We start from the raw sequence: 20,796 nt of genomic DNA on the forward strand, positions 1-20,796 counted from the left end.
GATTCTTATGGTTATCCCATTACCTGTAGTCATTGATCATTGTTGTGAGTGAGTGATTGAGAACGCTTTTATGATGCTTTTTAACAGTATTCCCTTATCAGTACAGGGGTATGGGAAATTGGCTTCACATGGAGTGTCCATATGGGACCATATTGCGATTTGAACCTCTGAATTTGGCCTGATGAACAAACACTTTAACCACTTGACTTGCCTGCTGCCTCACAGAGAACAGATTCATGGAAGAGTACTATGTGTCTTCCACACCGAATCCACGCCTGTAATTCCAAACCATGAGTTGGTATCTTGGGTGTGTTTTTATGTGTGTAGAGTAGATAGCCCTTCTGTATGTCCCTAATCAACTTTGACATAACTTGACTACACCTCCCATTCATAGAGATATTAATCTGGTCAGCATGGCCATTGACCATGTTTCTTTTGACCGTTTTCATTTTGTGACCATTGTCATTCAGTAAACCTTTGAAGTTTATATGTGCTACTTTCTTGACAAAAGCGTTGCTTGTGACAATATCAGCTGTCAGTTATGCGATCAACACAGGTGTTGAAACAATGTAAGCTAATACATTAGGGGATAATTAGGGGTTGTTTTTATGTTCAGGGTCCCGTTTGTGTTATTGATAAGCATGTTTGTTTTCATGGAATGATTGTCTTTTAGGATTTCCAAAGTGCACAATGTTTGTGTAGGGCTTACCTCTTTCTACCCAGAGGAAAATATTGAACCTGAGCCTTGGTAAATGCCAGTCCAAATGGCAATAATTTTATTTGGATTTAGTAATTTCGTTAATTACATTTTTTAAAATAGTGTTTTGTCTTTGTAGAGCAGATTTGTATTTTAGTGGTAAATCTCAACAATAAAGTTATGGTTAAGTTTTACACTGCTGCAATGATCACTGAATTGTCTGGTCCAGACTTGGTTATTTACAGACTGCCACCATACAGCTGTGTGCTGCGTGGTGTCAAATGGATGACTTGAAAAGTTCTTACCTGTTAAGAGAATACTTTCTGACATTATGCCATTTTCATGTACATGCTTTTGTTTCTTTCACAGGTGAGGTATGGCCACCTACCGGTCAAATGTCCCTCCATCCCCCAATCCGTCCATCCAAAGTGACCGCCGCAGGTCCCGACCAGACAGCGTGCGAGCGTCCCGGAACAGCCTGTCCCGACAGAGCACAGGAAGCAGTATATATGGATACCTGGTGGGAGGTCAGTAGCTTTATTGGTTATCCATGGGGGTGCCTGTGAGGCATATGTATGTTTCACATTGTAATACTTTGTTATTTTATATAAGTCTTATCTTGATTCTTTTACATTTGGAATTACTGAAGAATGAGACATGAATAGACAATTGGATATGATCTTCTTGACACTGTTTAATGATTACTGAGAGTGTTTGTTTTATTAATGATAATTGAAAATGATCTGGAAAACATTTCCATTGTTTTATAGTGTTGTTAGTTGTGAGGAAAGCTGCTTCAAGTCATGATAGTTTGCTTCCAGAGCTTTTGATTGTGAGGAAAATGATGTATATTGTGGGGGGGGGGCGGAATTTAAATGTTTCCTTCACATATATTTCATATCCTTTTATTTCAGGAAGAGAAATTGAAGCTACAAAAATCCTAGATGTGCTACAGAAGGGTATTGTCATATTGTCAGGTAAGAAAGAGCAATTGTCACATCAAAGGTACCTTGGCATTTGGCATTGAAATACTTTGTGCAGAGTTGCCTCCCTTTGTCATACTTGAATCTGCTTGTCCGTTATCATCCTTTGTGCAGTGCAGTTGATTTCATTACAATTTAAGAAATCTACAATCTAAGGCATGTCAGTGCAGAATCCACATCACTTGGTTTCATTAAAATGGAAAAAAACAAAAACTGACAATCTGAGGCATGTTCATCTTTAATAAATCTCATGCTAGCCAGTTACACATCTTAGTAATGTAGAACATCATCTTGTATGAATGCAAGAGATTATTAATTAGACATTTAACTTCATAACTGTTAGCTGACGGTATAACCTTATTATTATCAGCTCTCTGTTTAACACTATATTGTCATTGGCTGTCTTTTTAACCCCTACATTATTAATCACAACATTCTTGAATCTGCAGTTGTGAGACTTATGCAGTCAGACTCATCAACCACAACCATTGTGTGAAAGACTTCATCATTAATTCATGTCTACATTTCTATCCATTCATTCACTTCATTAGACTGATGTTTGTGCATCTTTAATCTGAACATGTATATACATGTATGAGACTTCAGAGGGATGTGGGCAGTAGCATAGCCATGAGGGTGAAGCATAGCCAAGTTAAACCACAGACTTGGGTTTGATTCCCCATATGGTAACTCTGCACCAGCCCGTTTTTTATGCTTATTACTATGACCTTTAAAAGACAATTCTGTACTCACTCAGAATTAACAAATGAGACATAAATTTTCAACCATGGACTGGCCTCTTGATATATTGGTTGGTAAGCCAGTATAGTTAGAGAAGGAGGGTGGACTGTGACACAGCTGAATTTTGTTCAAGTCGTACATTGCCTTTCTGACGACAAACCACCAATATTGTGAAACTCTTTGAAAGGATTTAAGAACAACTCTTACATTGATTCTGGGCGTAATCTGGTAGAGTAAGAGACAGAGAGAGAAGAGATTCAGAGTTACCTCCCTTACATAACAATTCAATAAGTTCTCAATGCAAGAGCATTTGTTACAATTGTAAAATTTTAAAGAAAATTTATGAGTTGCCTTTGTATAAATGTTGGATTTTGCTTTGTACTCCAAGTGATCTGATAGAATTTATTTCAAATTTCTTGAATATTTTGAGATGATCCTCTGAAACTCTGTTTCATTCCAGTATACATTCCATTAGTACATTCCAGTATAAATGAACTTAGGTATATTTTTATTTTTGTTCCTACTTGTTTATTCAGATTTTTAAAATTTCTTTTTCAGGAGGTCGCGACCCTCAAGGAGGACCACTCATAACATTCCCAGCCAATGGAAAGCGGGGTGACTTCTCCCCTACTGACATTGCTACTTGCCTCAAGTACCTAGCTCAGATACCCAGGTGAGGACTGAAAGACAGCTGTTGTCTAGTGTCTTGTCATTAGCTTAACTTATGGAGAGCCATTCATGTACATCACAAATGTTCAAATAATTCTAGCCCATCAGCAACCATAGAGATCTTTGAGAAAAGCAAATTATATGGATGTGAACTGCTTTTTATTGATCAACACATTTCACAATCAAAAAGGTGATATCCATAAACCTTGCTTTTCTTATGCAGTCCACTTTTAAATGCCATTCAAAGATGTTGATTGTAAGTTGTCAACTATACACTATGATTTTGTCAGGGGAAATCATTCGAGAACATTAAGTGGTAAAATTCAAATAGGCAAATGTGTAAGTTAAACAAATCAAGGATGGATTAGTTTTGGAGATGGGATGGGAGGATCCACCTAATATCAGATGAGGGGTAACCTTGTTGTTTTAAGTTTTCTTGTAGAACACAGAAGGCCAGGGTTAACTATAAAATAGCGCTAAGAAAACCATAACACCATACTTGCTCACTTTGTAATGTATATACATATATGTGGGTTGAAAGTGTTGACAGCAGAATGTGTGATGAATTGAAGAGGTATGGAACTCTTGCTTCATCCCCACCATCTCACACCACCCTTAGCCAAGTCTTGCCCCTGAATCTGATATTGATCAGTCTTTCTCTGATCAGTATAACAAAACTGTTATAAAGTTTTCCTTTTTTTTCTTTTTTTTTTTCAAAATTGTCGTTGTGCAGAATGGCATCTCTTTGAAATGTCAGAAATGTTTATATCTCAGAATATGCCTCTAGGTCAGCGCCATGCTTACCTCACCAGAGGTTAAAATATCCCAGGATTTCTTTGGGTTTTCCTGTTATGCTAACCATTGACATTGCTGCAATGCTGTCCAAAGCATTCTTCAAACCAACACCCTTAATCAGTGATTTTTGTTAAATTTAAGATTGATTTAACTTTTGCCTTGTTTTACCATGTCTGATCTTCCTGTTGCACCTTTGTTCCAGTGAGGAGTACAAAAGGCGTGGTTTCAGTATTGTGATTGACAGTCGTGATGGGTCCTGGTCTAATCTAGTCACTGTTCTAGGGTGTCTCAAGGTCAGTGTGAGGCTGGAGTATAAGCAAACGTGTATTTATTAAATATAAAATGGCAACGTCTTCACTTATTTGGGATGGATTGGAAAAGTGGATCATTATAGCCAGAAACCAATCACACAAGAAGAGTTTGTATTTTCATGTTTTGGACCGTGAAGTACCTGTCATAAGTTTGCAGTTCAGCCTGATTGTCTCAAACCAGCACCTTCCTGATGTCTTTTAGCGGCATTCAGAAGTTGTTATGTATGACCAAGATCTTCTTTGGATAAATCTTCTATTAATTCTTTGTCTGAAATGACCCTGAAACATTGTGTGTCAAAGAATTAAAAGAAGAGTTATCCATAAAAGATCTGGGGCAACACCTTCCTGTCTTTGATGTTTCACAACCTACCATGTTTAGGCTTGCTAGTTCATTTCTACATATCCTACTTATCAGTGTTAACTGATATTTAACTTATCAAGATGAAGATACGTCTGTTTCAAACAATTGTTTGGTTCATAGTCTTTAAACTCTTGGGTTTGAAGAGGGTCTTGAGATGTTATAGTCTTGTGTTGCTATGCCTTATTTTTGTGTTGTCAGCAATCCCTGGGGGAGTACCTGAAGCAGGTATTTGTCATCCAGGCAGAGTATGACCGGCGGAACAGTCTGAGGAGAGAGAGGCCCTCCGTCAACATTGAGGTGAGAGACATATCATATTTAGGGCACATTCAGGTAGCATGTTGCCATGCTGGTCCATAATTAGCGTACACCTCAGAAACAGCTGAATTTGAAATAATGACCATTTTCATTGACCATGACCTTGACCAGGCACATGACCATGGCAGTGACCTTGACCTAGAAATATTGCTAACTGTTTACCAACATTGTTCATTTCCAATACAGTTTTGACAATGAAAACTTCATGTTTCAGCCTGCATTTGTTTCGGTGCCCAAACTTCATGAGTACATAGACAGAGCCCAGTTGACAACTGACATTGGAGGCTTTCTACCATACAACCAGAAAACATGGCTGCAGAACAGACTGGTCAGTATCACATAATTGCCACTTATCAGTTTGATCAATGTATTTCCTGATAAATGGTCAGTGCAGCATAAAACATTTATTCCACCGACCCGACGAGTTTAGATTATGTGAAATCTAATGTATGTGAAAGATCTTGTACTTTCCATAAGCTGAGCTCCACATAATTTTTCAAGCAATTAGGTATTTACTCCAAAATCTGTTTATGTATGAATAATAGCATTTTTTGAGGAGTAACTAGCATTTTGTATACTATCACTGGTTTAATATATTATGTACTTTTACACAGAGTGTCTTTTCCTTTTTGGGCAATGAACACTAAATACAGTCATCCCTCGCCATAACGCGGGTCTTGGGGTCCACGGATGACCCCCCACGATATTGTACCTATTACATAATGTGGAACAAAGCCGAGTTAGATCGTATATTCCAAGGACATAACGAAACTGTTTTGTGAATTGGGATAGGTAAAAATACATCATATCGTTGAAGGTGAAAATAAACAAACTTTGAAAATGAAAATATATATATGTACAGGAAACTTTGCAATAAAAAATCACTACCTATTATCAAAGACGTATATTCACGTGAATATATGTCTTTGTTGTTTTTCAACTAAGCCGGAAATAGCGATCAGCTGTGCACAGATGTTTTGGTCCAATGTACCGGTGATTCAGGTAAAAACGACCCGATAATATTACATCTATCTATTCCATTATCAAAATATTTACATATTAAGCTGTCATTGTAACAGATTATTTTACATTGCTATCTGGCTAGTATATAATGCGAGTTTTCTGCAAACATATTTAACATAACAATGAACACAGGCCGTTACCTGTCTTGATACAATTTACGTAGGAGACAGTTTGACAAGTCACCGCTGACTTCCCGCGATAGTTGCAACTTTGATTGTAAATAAACAAAATTTTGCCCCTGTTAATTGTTGAAACTGACTTCAATGAGTCAATAACGCGGGTCTTGGAGTCCATGAATTACGAGACTGTAATCTGTTGGTGACTGCTAAGAATAATGTGAAATTGGTGCTATCGGGGTAGGCGCGAAAAACAGACCCTCACGAATGAGGTAAGCGGAAGTTGTACGTGTATGGAATGAGGTAATGCTCTCACGGTGTTGCCGTTGTTTCTGTCAACAGTTTTAATAAATAAAATTGGGATTGAATTTAATAAAATATAATGTGGTTTCTGACACCATACATACTGGGATGACTGTGTCTTACTGCGCTAAAGCACAGTGTGTTGCATCACAGCGAACATTGTAAGTACTCGACTGATAGCATGTCTTGTCTTTCATAAGTTACTGCTACGATGTTGGTATGATTATTATTGAGAAAACCCTGCATGTTTTAAGCATGTGAAACACAATGGATATGTACGATAAACACTGTCAGTTGCCATCCGCACTGAATTTCACTAGTTTACGTAAGTTATAAGAGCGCAGCAGCGGATTTGTTGATGAGCTATTTTCGATGTCATGAAGGGGTGTGATCACAGTGCAACCTTTTTATGGGAGCCATGGATTACCCCATGGTTTAACCGAATCCGTGGTATCGCGAAGCGTGTTATTGGAGATGACTGTATGTAAATATAAATGCTTCTCGATAGACCCAAGCTTTTAGTAATTCTTACATTCCCAAATGGTTGGCAGCCATTTTTTAACAGGCAAGACAGAAGTCACATGACTACTACTTTCAACTCCAGACAGTGGCTATGGCTATAATAGTTTATGTATATATAGGCGTGACTTAACATTTGCTAAGGCTGTTGTAGAGTTTGGGCTTCACAATTACTTATCATACACATGCCAGTTTAGTTCATTGAGTAAAGTACGCAAGGTATTATAGACCTGTTGGGTTTTAAGTAATTCATGCATCTTTGTACTCCCATATTTGCAATTAATTGAGTGAATGTGATATGTATTTAGTAAAATATGCAAATATGTACCTCATCTTGAGCTATGCATAAGTTTAACTTAATTGGAAACAAATGGGAAACAAATATAATAGTAGGAAGATATGAATTGTGAAAACATGTTTAAAGGCACATCTTGTAATCATCTCTATTGACTGAAGTGTCAAAGTGTTAGTCCTCTTCAAATATCTGTTAGAGACACAGATTTTCCATTTTGTGTAATATGCTGCTGTATGAAGCTTTATCTCTTAACCCCAAGCTTATGTTCGGTACATGTTAAGCCAGCTGCATTCACTTTTATATCCAACCGCTTTCACAGGGTTAATTGTAGGTGACATGTTTCAACAGTCTTGAGGAAAAGGTAAAAGATGTTTTAAAACATCTGTTGTTGTGCAGGACTTGGAGCGGTTCCTTCGGGACTGCCAGGATGTGGTGCAGCATCTGGACCAGGAGGAGGTGCGCATCCAGCAGACATACTCCCACCAGGATCCCCAAATGAGCCCCATTGAGGCCCTCCGTCAGCATCGCTACTTCCAGGAATCTATCATGGCCACTCCACAACAAGTCATAAGCTCTGGTGGGTTCTACAGGATTCTGTACTGAGATGACACTGAGTGCACTTGTTGGATATTGTTGCAGTTTCAGTAATAGTGCTCCCTCTGTATCACTTTGTGTGGCAGTTTTCAATGGTGTTGATATGTATGTCTTTGACAGCAATATTCGAGGTGATAGAGGTTAGTGGGTTTTTTTGCAGCTATTGGTGTCTGCAATTTTGCCACTTCTTGTAACAGCAAATGATATCAGTTTCTGTAGAGACATTCACATCTGTTACTGATCGATTTTTAGTGTCTGTAACAGTTAATGATATTAATTTGAGAAGGTCAGTGATTTCCGTTTTCATATTACCCACTGATGTCAGCTCCACTACAAGTAAATGGTAACAGTAATATTATTGCCTGCTACGCTTGTATAAACCACATTACCACATCCCTTCCAGGTAAAGACCTACTGAATCGGCTGCAGTATGACAGCAGTCAGAGTGGCTTCCGGTCGGAGGACGAGGTCATCCCAACTCTGGACAACCTGGAGGCTCAGAAACAGACAAAGCGAGTGATCCAGTATCTGGAGAACCGTGTGGAGAAGCTGCAGGATTTCCTGGATGATCGGGACAAGTACCTCAACCTCAGCATGAAGTACAGCGAGTGGAAGAGGAAAGTCAAGTCTGTAAGTACACTCATCCAGCGTCAGGGATGCTCTTCTTTTCATACTGTCACACCAATAAAGATTCAGGCTAGAATTGATCTTCAATAACCCATGTTTGTTGTAAGAGGCAATAACGGGATCAGGTGGTCAAGCTGGCTGACTTGGTTGACTCATGTCATTGTATCCCAATCAAGTAGTTCTATATAGATCACTGGATTGTCTGGTCCAGACTTGATTATTATAAACTGCTGCCATATAACTGGAATATTTCTAAATGTGTGGTATGAAACTAAACTCACTCACTCACTCACTCCACATGCAAACATAAATAGTTTTTATAGGGTATTGATGTTTTGTTATTGATCAAGTTTGTAATAGACTTTCACTCAAGCAGATGGAAAGGTGATTGGACATTGATGTGAACTTTGTACACCTTCCAGGTGGTGGACTGGGTCCTCGGGCCAGGAGAGAAGCTCCTCGCAACACAGACAGATATAGGAGACTCATATGAGACTGCAGAGGAACTCAGGAAACGTCATGAAGAACTGCAGATCAAATGCACAGTAAGTATCTTCTTCCAGAATATACCTCCATCTGTAAATTGTGTCATCTCTTGCTACTGGGTTCACAGAGAGAAAGAGAGAGTTACAGAAAATTATTGATGATTTTTGTTTATCGCAATGTCTAATTAACTTGCATCACTTTTTAGGGTGCTGTTTATTTTGATTCATGAAAATTTAAGAGTTGCATCTCCATGACATTGTTTATTGTGAATTTTCTTGGCATCCATTACCACCAAAAACACATTATATTTTTGACCAAGTCTGCCACAGCTGAAAGAAATTTTTAGGGTCTAAGATCTGTATGACTGTGTTGCCTAGGACACATATGGACAGTATGCTGAGCTTCGTCATGAGGCAGAGGAGATGATGCAGGATGGAGGCTCCCTGATGGCCGACATCCGAGCCCAGCGGGACTACATGGACACGGTGTGTCGGAGTCTGGCCAGTCGGTTGGAGAGGAGACGAGTCCTTCTCATCACCTCCGTCAGGTTCCACCGACTTGCAGAGGAGGTAAGCTCAGAGCAAGGTCCCTTGCAAATTGTCTTGGAGCTTCCAGGGTAAGCCAGGGTCAGCTTTCAAGTTATGTTCCTGCTGACCCGAGACATTGACTTTTATGAGAACAAGAAAGTCATTGTCACTTTGCTGACATCACATTCAGGAACTAACTTTTGTTTGCAATCCCTTTGTAACTTGGTATATTGCCAGGTTTTATCAAAGCTTTGCCTCTGAAGTGATGCTTTGAAAAGCTTATTTAACTTTACAATGCTATTCCATGCAGTTGGTACATGTACACGTCAGTGTAACATCCAAGGTATTCATTCATGCTGATGGTTATTTTGAACCAACAGTGCAGCCAGTGCTTGTCTATGATGTGGTTACTGCAGATTGGATGATACATGCCATGACATATTTATTCTCTCACTAAAACGGACTTTCATTAACTGTAGTCACTGCTTATTTGTGCCTTTAAAAGCTATACAGTGAAATGGATCTGTTTCCAAATGTAGTTTTCACGGCGCTTGGACAACCTGTTGGAGCTGCTGTGTACTGATGTAGTTGCTGAAGATGTGGAGAGTGCAGAGGAGGCCCTCAAGAACCTCCATGAACAGTGTGAAGGGATTGGTAAGTTATTGTTCATTGCACCAAGTTACCAAGTTGGGTCAAGGATTTCACATTATGAGGGAAGAGCACACTGCCAAAGTCTTGAATGGAGCAAAAGACATGGTGGAACTGACACAGAATGCATCAAACCTAACCCAACCTATACATTTTCAAGTGGATTATGGTGAAATCCTCCTCTTGAAAATAAATATGAAAACACAACAAATAGCATAGCACTGAGAATGCTACAAACATGTTCCTTTTATCAGGACAAGTAAAATATTTTGGTAAGACCGGATGCCTTCCGCCATCTTTGAAAGCAAGCAAGTTTACTTTTGGTGAGGGTCTGGGTAAGGTTTTGAGTTAGTGTTAGGGCTAGGGTGATGTGACACAAAACAATATGGCTGATAGGTATCCGGTATTCTGTAGGATATTTTAATTGATTCTATCTTGATCCTACTTTAATGTGATCTTTCAGTGAAGAAACTCATACATTTTCAAAGCAAATTAATTAATTTATTCATGGTCCTATATAAATGTTTTGTTGATTTTAACTGGGTCATTTTCATTTACATGTCCTTTATCTGATTTGGAATTGTTCTTCATGAACAGATGACTCGGCACAGCAAGCACTGAATGATGGCCAGAGTCTCCTTGATGAGATGTCAAGGCCCATTAAAGATGCTTTTGGAAAGGACATCTCTCCGGACTACAGCGGCCAGATCAAGTACATAACCAAGAAGCTGGAGGAGCTTCAGGAGAGGAAGTTGAGGTGTGATGAACTGGCTGATGTCCGCAAGCTAAAGCTCCAGCAGATACTGCAGCTCAGGACCTGCGAGAAGGATGCAGATCAGGTAAGGTCTCAGGCACTGTCATAAGGTGGGTGCTTTTGGTAGAGCTGAACTGATAATGGATGATTTTTGTTGGGCTGAACTGATACCTGGATGCTTTTAGTAGGACAGAACTGATATTGGATGCTTTTGGTAGGACTGAACTGATATTGGATGTTTTTGATAGGACTAAACAGATAATGGATGATTTTGGTATGATTGAACTGATACTGAATGAATATGGGAAGGCTGACCTGATAATGAATGATTTTGATGGGACTGAACTGATAACAGAGGCTTTTGGTACAACTGAACTTCTCTCTTTAATTAATGAAGTATTTTTTTTTCACATTGTCACAACTGTATTGATATGTCTGGAGAGTACAGTGTCAGTATGTATGTGTATACTTACACTAAAAACACTGAAGTTTTTAAAATTCAGAACATGTTGATCACATATTCATGATTAGTTCATGTAATCAGCAATTGTTATGACTTCTGCTAGGTTTTCAGAATTACGAAATACATTTAGTTGTGATATTTGTGGGGGTAAATTTAACACATGCGTGTGTTATGATGACTTCAGGCAATAGACTGGATCCTGGAACTGTGTGATGTGATGGTGACGACCCATACTGACATGGGGCGAACTCAGGAGGAAGCGGAGAAGTTGCAAGAGGAACATCGCACATTTGAATCAACTGCTGCAGTAGGTTAAGCAGAATATCTTGGTGATATCAGGGTTGAATATGCCCTCTGTACCTTATACTTTCCACAAAATCTGATGTGGAATGTATGGTTACAACATCAGCCCGGATAATTGTGCAGCATTATTGGTCACACATAAACTCTTTAATGTCATGCTTCTTTGTGGTTGAGTTACTTCCCTTGGCTGCCAAGATCTTACTGACTCAGAACTATTTTTTCTGATTTTGTTGAAACAACAGATGCATAATTTTCCTTATACATTGCTTGTTTCGTACAACCTACTTTTATTTGCAAAAACTAGTTCTGTTTTTTTTGTTATGATTTTACCAGGGGACATATGATTATGGAAAACAGTTGTTGCAAGCTGCCCTGGTGTTGCGAAGGTCACTGAGATATGACCTTGAACCGAACAATCAACGTGCTCAGAGACTGGAATATGCCTGGAAACGGTTCACTCAGGGAACAAGTGAACGTGCAAACCGACTTACTGTGTCAGCCATGTTTCTATCTTCATGTGATAAGGTAAAGGACATAACTGGAAACTTATTGATTGAATTAATTGAATTAAACTGACAATAATCATCATAATCAATGTAATCAATCTTTGAATAGAATCAGTTTTTTTTCACTTTCATATACTGTTTGAATACGAATGGGGTGAACTGAAAAACAGTATTGGTAGTAAAAATGTTTGGGCTCTTTTTCTATTTGTGGTGAATGTTGATCACACATTTTCACAAAGATATCCCACAAACTAGTCTTGACCCTTAACCTTTTGTCTCTGATATGTAAGAGTTCTTTTTTCACTGATGACTCATCTGAAATAATTGGATCACTGGAATGTCTGGTCCAGACTCGATTATTTACAGACCACCGCCATATAGCTGGAATATTGCTGAGTGTGGCATAAAACTAAACTCACTCACTCACTCTAAAATGATTGAAGTAGGTATGCTTCATTTATGGGTGGATTGAGAAATGTCCTGAAATGTCATCCTAGCCAAGCTTTATGTCGAACCTTTGTTTATTGTGTGACTGGTTGGTAAGGCTGGTTAGACTGTTTATCATATATCAATCAATGGTAAAGACCCAGGTTTTATTCCCCACATGGGTACAATGTGTGAAGCCCTCTGTTGGTATTCCCTGTCATGATATGGCTGAAATATTGCTAAAAGAGGCATTAACACATTGATTCATTATGGATTCTTCAGAAGTTTGTATGTGATTTGTGTTCCAGTTGTTTGACCGCATCGAGGAGATCCTGGTTGTGATAAGCCAGGCGCTGGGTCAGGAGGTTCCTATAGATGAAGTACTAGTGCAATATACCAAACCCAAGAACACCCTGCTGACAGACTGTGCCGACACCACGCAAATGGGGAAGGCTTTGCTGGACAGACTAGCCCTGCCAGTTATCATGTTGGATGAGTGAGTTGATCATTATAGTGCTTAAATAGTGTGAAAACAAACCCTCTTGTGACCTTGGGTTCGATTTTATACTTTCATTAGTATTGCAGACATATAGCAAGGAACTCCCAAGAAGACGTTTACATTGTACACATGTGGGTGGTCATGCACCGGTCTTTGCCCTGATCAACCAAACCTTAAAGGATTAGATTCGACCACTTCCTTAATTGGAGAAGTGGGAATTAGCTAGTTAAAAGCTTACTACTCTGATGGTTGATCCTCCAGATGGGCACTATGTGAACCCATCTTATATATTCAGGTTGTAAGGCAGTAGGACTGAAGAGGACAGCAAGGATAGGGTTAATGCCTTTTGGGATTTAATCTGTATTTTAGGTATGAAATGAATTCTTTAACATCATGACTTAAAACAGTAACTAGGAGATTTATGGTTGGCATTAATGGATATAACAAGGACTGGTCTGCTCAGAGTCAGTATAGTGACATCATATCTCGGTGAACTAGCAATATAAAACGCCGGAAAACTATACAAAAACCTGCATCAAAACATTGTGCTATTGAATTAAAGAAGTCGTCATCCATATATACTTGTTCTATCAATATAAAACCAATTAAGTCAGGGCTAGTACAAGCAACCACACATGTACGTCATCATATGAGCGAAATATTCTTAAGTACGATGTTAAACCCCATTTCACCTCACCTTGATACCCAGGAAATATGTCTCTTCTTCATCCTACTTGTTGGTTATTGTTTGTGATTGTAGAGTTCTGCATGGATGGTATGGATTTGCCTCGTCCTAAAAGCTGTCTTGCTGTCTTTTGAGATGGCATTCAGAAGAACTATATCATATATACTTATATCATTTACTCCAAGCACTGCATTGACAATGAATTATCTCCCTTGTTCAACTATTTTCCTTTAGACTGTTGTCATACAACATATGAAATGGTTTAAGGACTAAACTCAGCTATTACAATGCCAGCACCATACTGACTTCAGTCCCCCAGCGACAGCATGATTAAAGCATTACATTTGTATTTTTCTTCAGAAATGATCGGAGACTGAGCATAAATGAGGAGGGAACAACTGACACTATCAACCACAAGTTACGAAAACTTGACCGCAAAGTTGGAGACTTGGACAAGTACTGGGCCGAACTGGAAAACAATCAAAACAATCCTGATTACAAGCCCAAACTTAGAAGAACCCCCTCTTCACGAGCAAGATTACCAGCTGATACAGGACAAGTGCCACCTCGAAGAAAATCTAGCAAACGTGTCCGACCAAAACCACTTCTAAAAGGACAACAATCTCCGTCTGATGGGTCCACATACCCTGATAGCCCGGGCTCATCATCACATGGCTCACCTGGTAGAGTGTACCCATCCAGTGAACAGGGCTCACCAGCAGCTCATGGATATCCCGCAGGTCAAGGTCACCCTGCAGGAACAGGTCAGGGTTATCCTGCAGGATCAGGACAGGCTGGGGCTCATCCTGTGGCCTATCCCAGGGTAACTCAAGGACATACTCAGGCTTCACCTGGGTACTCTCCCAGTAGTGGAAGAGGAGGCAGTAGACCTGTCACTAATGGATACTCAGGTAAAGGATTGAAGTACTTGTCCTCAGAGTTGTCTCCCCAAACTTCTACAGCCCAGTACCCCTACAATTAGTTAAAACAACATGTGACATTTATATGTCTGGCATAATTAATTGACCCAAATGAGAGACTACTGGATTGAGTATACAGTTTGATGTTTACTAGTAGTAAAATAATATCATGTTAAAATCATTTAAAATATAATGTAGCCCGATGCAACTTAAACCCAGTGATTTCCACAACCGCTTAATATTATTATAGTTTTTGCATTGCTGTATGCTGATGAGACTGTCCTTATGTCCCCATTCCCTTGTGAGTTGTAAAATATATAAGGTTCTTGTATGAAAAAGGTAACAGGCACGAGATTAGCAGATCACTGGACCATGAACTTTGTTGTTACATTCTGCTTTATGCAGTATTACAGCCATATTGTGGGTTTGCTTGTGCCCATATGGAGAAATGAACCGTATGTCTTTGGCATCATTAGTGAATGCTTTTACCACAGGCCTACCCCACCATGCTTAATAACACAAATGATCAGGTGGCTAGGATGTGACCAGAGGATTATGTATTATGACACATATCATTGCACATAAGTGTTTTTCGCTCACTGGTTTCTATGTACCATGTAATCTACCAATATGGGTTTCTTGCAGTTGGGGAGGTAGAGTAGCCCAGTGTTAACGCATTTGCTTGTCATTCCAAAGGCCTGGGCTCAGTTTTCCTCTCTGGTTTGTAACACCCATTCTGGTCTCCCCTGCAGTGATACTCCTGGGGTATTGCAAGAAGCAGATTAAAACTCGCTCGCTCGCGCACTCACTCACTCACTCACTCACTCACTCACTCACTCACTCACTCACTCACTCACTCACTCACTCACTCACTCACTCACTCACTCTGTACAGTTGGAACACAATTCAAAGCGGACCAAACTCATTCACCATACACTCACTACTGGCTATCTATGACTGATACCATGAAGGTTGGAGTAGAACCCCAACTCACTCACTCACTGACTATTTGTTACAGGCATGGGTGACCAGGTTGACCATGGGTCAGAGAGGGAAGCCCCAATCCAGCCAGTGTCTGCCCAGCTAGCCCACGCTCAGTATGGCCAGTCACAGCCTCCAGATGGTGATGAGCTACAGAGAGAGTTAGAGGAGGTGAGCTACTAAAGATAATATTTTAACAATATGTTTTTTACTGACTGACTCTTTGTTATCCTGGGACCATTTGTGATTTCAAGTCATAAGACATGCATGATATGGACTTACCATGACTGTAAGTCTTAATTCATACTTAAGACAGATTATACATTATTGTAAATCATAAACTATGCTTAATGAAGAATTCAAATGATTGTAAGTCAAACTTAAGATGGACTTACAGTCACTGCAAGTCATAAACTGGTCTTGAGTTAGACTTACCATGATTATAAATCATAAGCCATACTTCAAATAGTCAGTGTCTGTTGAGCGATGATGAGAGTTGTGAATATTGTCCCCTCTGCACTGTTTTGTATATTTCTTATTTGTATCTCTTGTGCATCACTGGGGATAGGGTAGCCTAGTGGTCAGAGTGTCGCTTGTCATGCTGAAAACCTGGGTTTGATTCTCAGCATGGGTACAATGTGTGGATCCTATTTCTAGTGTCCCCTGCTCTGATGTTGCTGGAATATTGCTAGAAGTGATGAAAAAACAAAACTCACTTATTAGCATTACCATCCATCTCGAGCATTAAGAACAACATTTTTACAACAACCAACTGCACCACTTGAAATATATCCCCATCCTGAAAAACAGCAACAAATTACTAATTATGGTTATTATAATGGTTACTGATATTGATGATGCTTAATGAGTAACCGAGTTCAGTCTTACACTGCTTTTAGCAATATTCCAGCAATATCATGGTGTAAGACAGCAGAAATGGGTTTCTCACTTTGTGCCCATGAATGAAATCAAACCCAGGTTTTCGACTTGATGAGCAAACGCTTTAACCACAAGGCTACCCAACCATCCCTGATGCTTAATGACATGAAACAAGGACTGTTCACCTCAAAGACAGCAGTAATAAATGCAAGTGCAGTATACCTGATAAAAAGCAGCATTGTATCTTGGTGGGATAATGCCATATACCAGCGAGAAACTGGCCGATACATGCACAAATATCATGTCGCAAAATCTTCTTCAGCATGATGTTAAGCCTTATTTCAACTCACCAAGCTGTGGCTGCCACTTTGGTAATATAGATAGTTTCCAACTGGAATGCATCGTGTCTTTTGTGTAATTGCTAGAAACATGGAGATGAAAGCAATGTTTAACCAGAGACCATGTAATATTTATCATATAGTCTCAGGTTTGACAGTGTACATATGTTGACACTGCAAGGTGTAAAATACAGAGGTCACATTATCGTACATACTTAGAAGATGGGACATCTCTGTTAAAAACATGTGGGCATTTGGATGCCTGTGTTACAAACACATGTGACATCTTTGTCATAAATGGGATATTTTTTTCTATTGTACAAGGTTTTCCCAGGATGTCTCACTTGACACCTCAATTTCATAATCTGTTTCTGACATAACATTTCTGGGGAATATGGGAGCTAGCCAAACTGTTTGTACACATAATGCGACAAAAATGGGAAGTCAAGAGCTATACATTCTCATCAACCACTTTCCTCAAACCATTTCCTATATGGTCAATTTCAATTATTCTTTCTGCCACTAGCCGAAACTAATATCCAATCTGTTATGTCTATCTGATGATTTATGTTCTGATATTATGTTCAGATATTATTTATGTTTTTATGATATTAAGATCATATTTTAAAAATGACATACATGTTATCTGTTTTCCGTTTGCATACCATAAAACATATTTTCTGTTTGAATAAATCGCATAATTGAACTCACTCAGTGCCATGTGCCACTGATTATGTCGCAGTTTTTGTGTACACAGATTTCCTTTTTGTCCCTACACATGCAGTGCTGCTTCTTTCCATATGAGGAGATCAGGAGTTTGTATATCATTGTCTTCCACACTGTCTTTTGTATTCACTACTGAAGTAGTATCATGAACAAAATGTTAAACTCAGAATTTCGTTTAAGTTCAACCTGTGAAGATCTGGGTTAGAATTGGTCTTCAGTCAGCCATGCATGATGTAAGAGACAACTATAAATTGGATGGTCAGATTTGCTGTATTGGTTGACAAATGACATTAGTTCCCAATTTCACAGATCAATGCTCACGCTGTTGGTCACTGGATTGTCTGGTCCAAACTCAGTTATTTTCAGACTGCTGCAATATAGCTGGAATATTGCTGAGGGCAGCATAAAACTAAACTCACATCTTAAGAAAATCAGCTGAACAATTTGTCTCTCAGTGAGTGATTGTGGCTGATTGAATCACAGAAAAATGTTCTGCCAGTATTTTTTGCTTCGATCTGTCAAATTGTGTAAAGCAAGCTACTGTTTAAGCGTCAGTAACATGTAGTATGCAACTACAGATGTTGATAGTGGTGTTTACACTTCTGGCAGACATCTTTGTAAGTTAAAGAACCATTCAGTTTTCTGTGCCTCATTTCCTTGCTGATTCCATGCCCATGCAGTTTAAAACATCCATGATTCAAAACGTCCCAGCTGTAGTATCAAACATTGCACATGACTTAGTCAGAGTGGGTATGATGGCTCACAGTTCCTTGTTGTGGAGCCTGGTGCTTGGCTGTATTGTAGCTGTACATGCTTGAGTGATGTGTAGTTGAACTAGGTGATCACTCACTCACTCACCTACCTCATGCATGTGTGAAGCTCATTTCTACTGTCTCCCATTGTGATGTTGCAAGAATATTGCTGAAAGCAGCTTAAAACCAACTCACTCACTTACTTACAGAAATATTTAAAACCCTCCCCAAACCCTGAAAGATACTTGTCTGTCTCCTCAAATATGGTTTAATTGTTATATGCTTTGCTAAGTACCTTTTAAATTTTTTTTACTAAATCCACAATTCAAATCTGTTGAGACAGGAAGTTAATTCTCAGCTACCTGCTTTGTCTGTATGCACATTCCTACTCTTCAGTGAATAACATCTTCATGAAACAGGCAAAGATGTGTTAGGTAAATTTGAAAACAAATACGTTTACAACCTTTTATGTTAGAGATGTATGCTTCCATTATTTTCACCAGATCTTGTTTTGTTCTGCTTCAGTTCATGAAATGATTTTTCATATTGCTGCAGAATTCCACATTTTTAATTATATAATCATCATATATATCATACTACATATCACAAAATGACGAGGTACATCACAGTATGTTTTGATACATTTTAAACCTCTAATATCTGTCCTTTGTAGAAGCCTTGTACGACAGTAAATATGAATTATTCTTTATTGAAACCACAAAATTTAAATATCCTTCAAATTTGAAATAAATATGGACTGCTGTAGCTAGGTGCTGGATGTGGATGGGAATCATTGTTTATCAAATATGTTCTCTGAGTTTCGTAAGAACAACCAGTCTGGTATGCGTGATGCATTAGTCACTGCTAAAAATAGCTGCATGTAAGGGTGTCTGTCTGAAGACTATACAGCCTCAGCTTGGACAGGTGCCAAGCACCAAGATACCCAGACTTTTTACACTGGCCAGTCATATTCCACCCTGAAGTATCATGTTACGTTTACAGTTGCCCACTGATATATGAGTTATTAAGTCCTAAGGCCGAGAGAATGTTGATCAATGTTGCCATTTGAATAACTGTATATAGAATGCAACGGGATTGGTGAATGTTTTGGGCTTGACAGGAAGACTCATCACCTTGTAAGCAGCCCAGCAATACAGTGTGGAGATGAATGTTCATTCGTACCGACCGCCACTTCCTGCTCTCCACACCTGGTGCTTGTCATGGCAGTTTACTAAATAAGTAAAATTAGCACCACATAATTTTCCTGAAATCACATCCAATATAAAAAAAATTGAGAACTAAAGTGATTTAATGAGGATTCATATCTGTTGAGATACAAATAAAAAAGACACAGATTAACAAAAGAGCTGTTTTATATGCATCATTATCTCTACCAATTCCATGACTTGATTAGCAGTGTGGGTTAATGGTTATCTGGTATGGTGGATAAAAAAAAGTTAACACAAAAAATAGCAGATGCAATGATTAGGAGATATTGTTTGGAAACTCAAATAGTGCATGGTGAACAGTCAACCAAAGACATGCATTTTTAGTATTTCCTGGTTATTCAACAATAATGTTATGTGAATTATATAATACTGATTATAAAAAAAATGCCAATTGATATCATTGTCTAGTAACTCTTCAAATTCATTTAAGTGTATCAGTGAGTGAAATACATTTTTTAAGTCCAGCCTGATTTATGACATCAAATGTAACCTCTGTTTATACTCTTTCATAATTTTGTTATTTATTTTAAGCCAGATGTTAGCTACTGCATAAACAGGAGCAATTTTTATGGATAGACAACTTCTATATTGCAGTAAATGTGACAGTGCAGAAGCTTACACTTTTCTGAAACAAGGGACAGAGTTAGCATCTACACCAAAGCGCCACATCAATTGGAATGAAGAAGTTGTCAATCCATAAAGATCATTCCAATTCACCATGACAGCTTCAAACTGCCACTCAAACATGCTACACATAGTTGTATATACCAGACTATTGCTTGTACATATATTGACATATGGCTGTTAGGTCATGAGAAGTTGTGGTGCAGATATCATCTGCCAACAAAGTACAAGATGTTATGTAACTTTTCTTAGAATCACGGAATAATCTGTGGGCAGACATTAATCATTTAGAACTACCGTCTCTCTTGGCTTTCTGCCCAGTCTCAGCTTCCAAGCGGAATGTGGAAGGCAAGAGTTATGTCCCCTTTGACCATTGGCAACAGTAAACTGCTTGCATGTATTTTTGTTTTTGCAACATTATAAATGTGATTTTTTGTAATTGCTGTCAGTGATTTAATTAAGCCATTTCCTTAATTTTTTCGAAGATTATCTAAAGAAACCTGATTCAAGTTTCAGTAGTCATGATTATATTGTTGTGTGGGCTCATATTTACCATCTGGGCGGTGGGGTAGCCTAGTGGTGAAAGCGTTCACTTGTCACGCCAAAGACCCGGGTTCGATTCCCCACACTGGTACAATGTGTGAAGCCCATTTTCTGGTGTCCCCCACTGTGATATTGCTGGAATATTGCTAAGAGTGGCA

The 20,796-nt window shown here is 38.8% G+C and overlaps 1 protein-coding gene across 1 annotated transcript in view; it reads left to right on the plus strand.

The window, feature by feature from the left end:
- LOC137298485 (titin-like) overlaps nucleotides 1-20,796 on the plus strand; it is a 446,086-nt gene that overhangs the window by 20,113 nt on the left and 405,177 nt on the right. The window contains exons 2-18 of the mRNA XM_067830773.1: nucleotides 1,067-1,224; nucleotides 1,612-1,674; nucleotides 2,980-3,094; nucleotides 4,088-4,178; nucleotides 4,756-4,854; nucleotides 5,087-5,200; nucleotides 7,525-7,705; nucleotides 8,126-8,352; nucleotides 8,772-8,894; nucleotides 9,213-9,404; nucleotides 9,902-10,016; nucleotides 10,608-10,849; nucleotides 11,412-11,534; nucleotides 11,864-12,055; nucleotides 12,771-12,958; nucleotides 14,007-14,557; nucleotides 15,585-15,718. Coding sequence (XP_067686874.1) covers nucleotides 1,074-1,224; nucleotides 1,612-1,674; nucleotides 2,980-3,094; nucleotides 4,088-4,178; nucleotides 4,756-4,854; nucleotides 5,087-5,200; nucleotides 7,525-7,705; nucleotides 8,126-8,352; nucleotides 8,772-8,894; nucleotides 9,213-9,404; nucleotides 9,902-10,016; nucleotides 10,608-10,849; nucleotides 11,412-11,534; nucleotides 11,864-12,055; nucleotides 12,771-12,958; nucleotides 14,007-14,557; nucleotides 15,585-15,718 — 2,901 coding nt within the window. The 5' untranslated portion in view covers nucleotides 1,067-1,073. The remainder of the gene's footprint in view (nucleotides 1-1,066; nucleotides 1,225-1,611; nucleotides 1,675-2,979; nucleotides 3,095-4,087; nucleotides 4,179-4,755; nucleotides 4,855-5,086; nucleotides 5,201-7,524; nucleotides 7,706-8,125; nucleotides 8,353-8,771; nucleotides 8,895-9,212; nucleotides 9,405-9,901; nucleotides 10,017-10,607; nucleotides 10,850-11,411; nucleotides 11,535-11,863; nucleotides 12,056-12,770; nucleotides 12,959-14,006; nucleotides 14,558-15,584; nucleotides 15,719-20,796) is intronic.

Source organism: Haliotis asinina, chromosome 10 (genome assembly GCF_037392515.1).
Source record: "Haliotis asinina isolate JCU_RB_2024 chromosome 10, JCU_Hal_asi_v2, whole genome shotgun sequence".
Lineage (NCBI taxonomy): Eukaryota > Metazoa > Mollusca > Gastropoda > Lepetellida > Haliotidae > Haliotis > Haliotis asinina.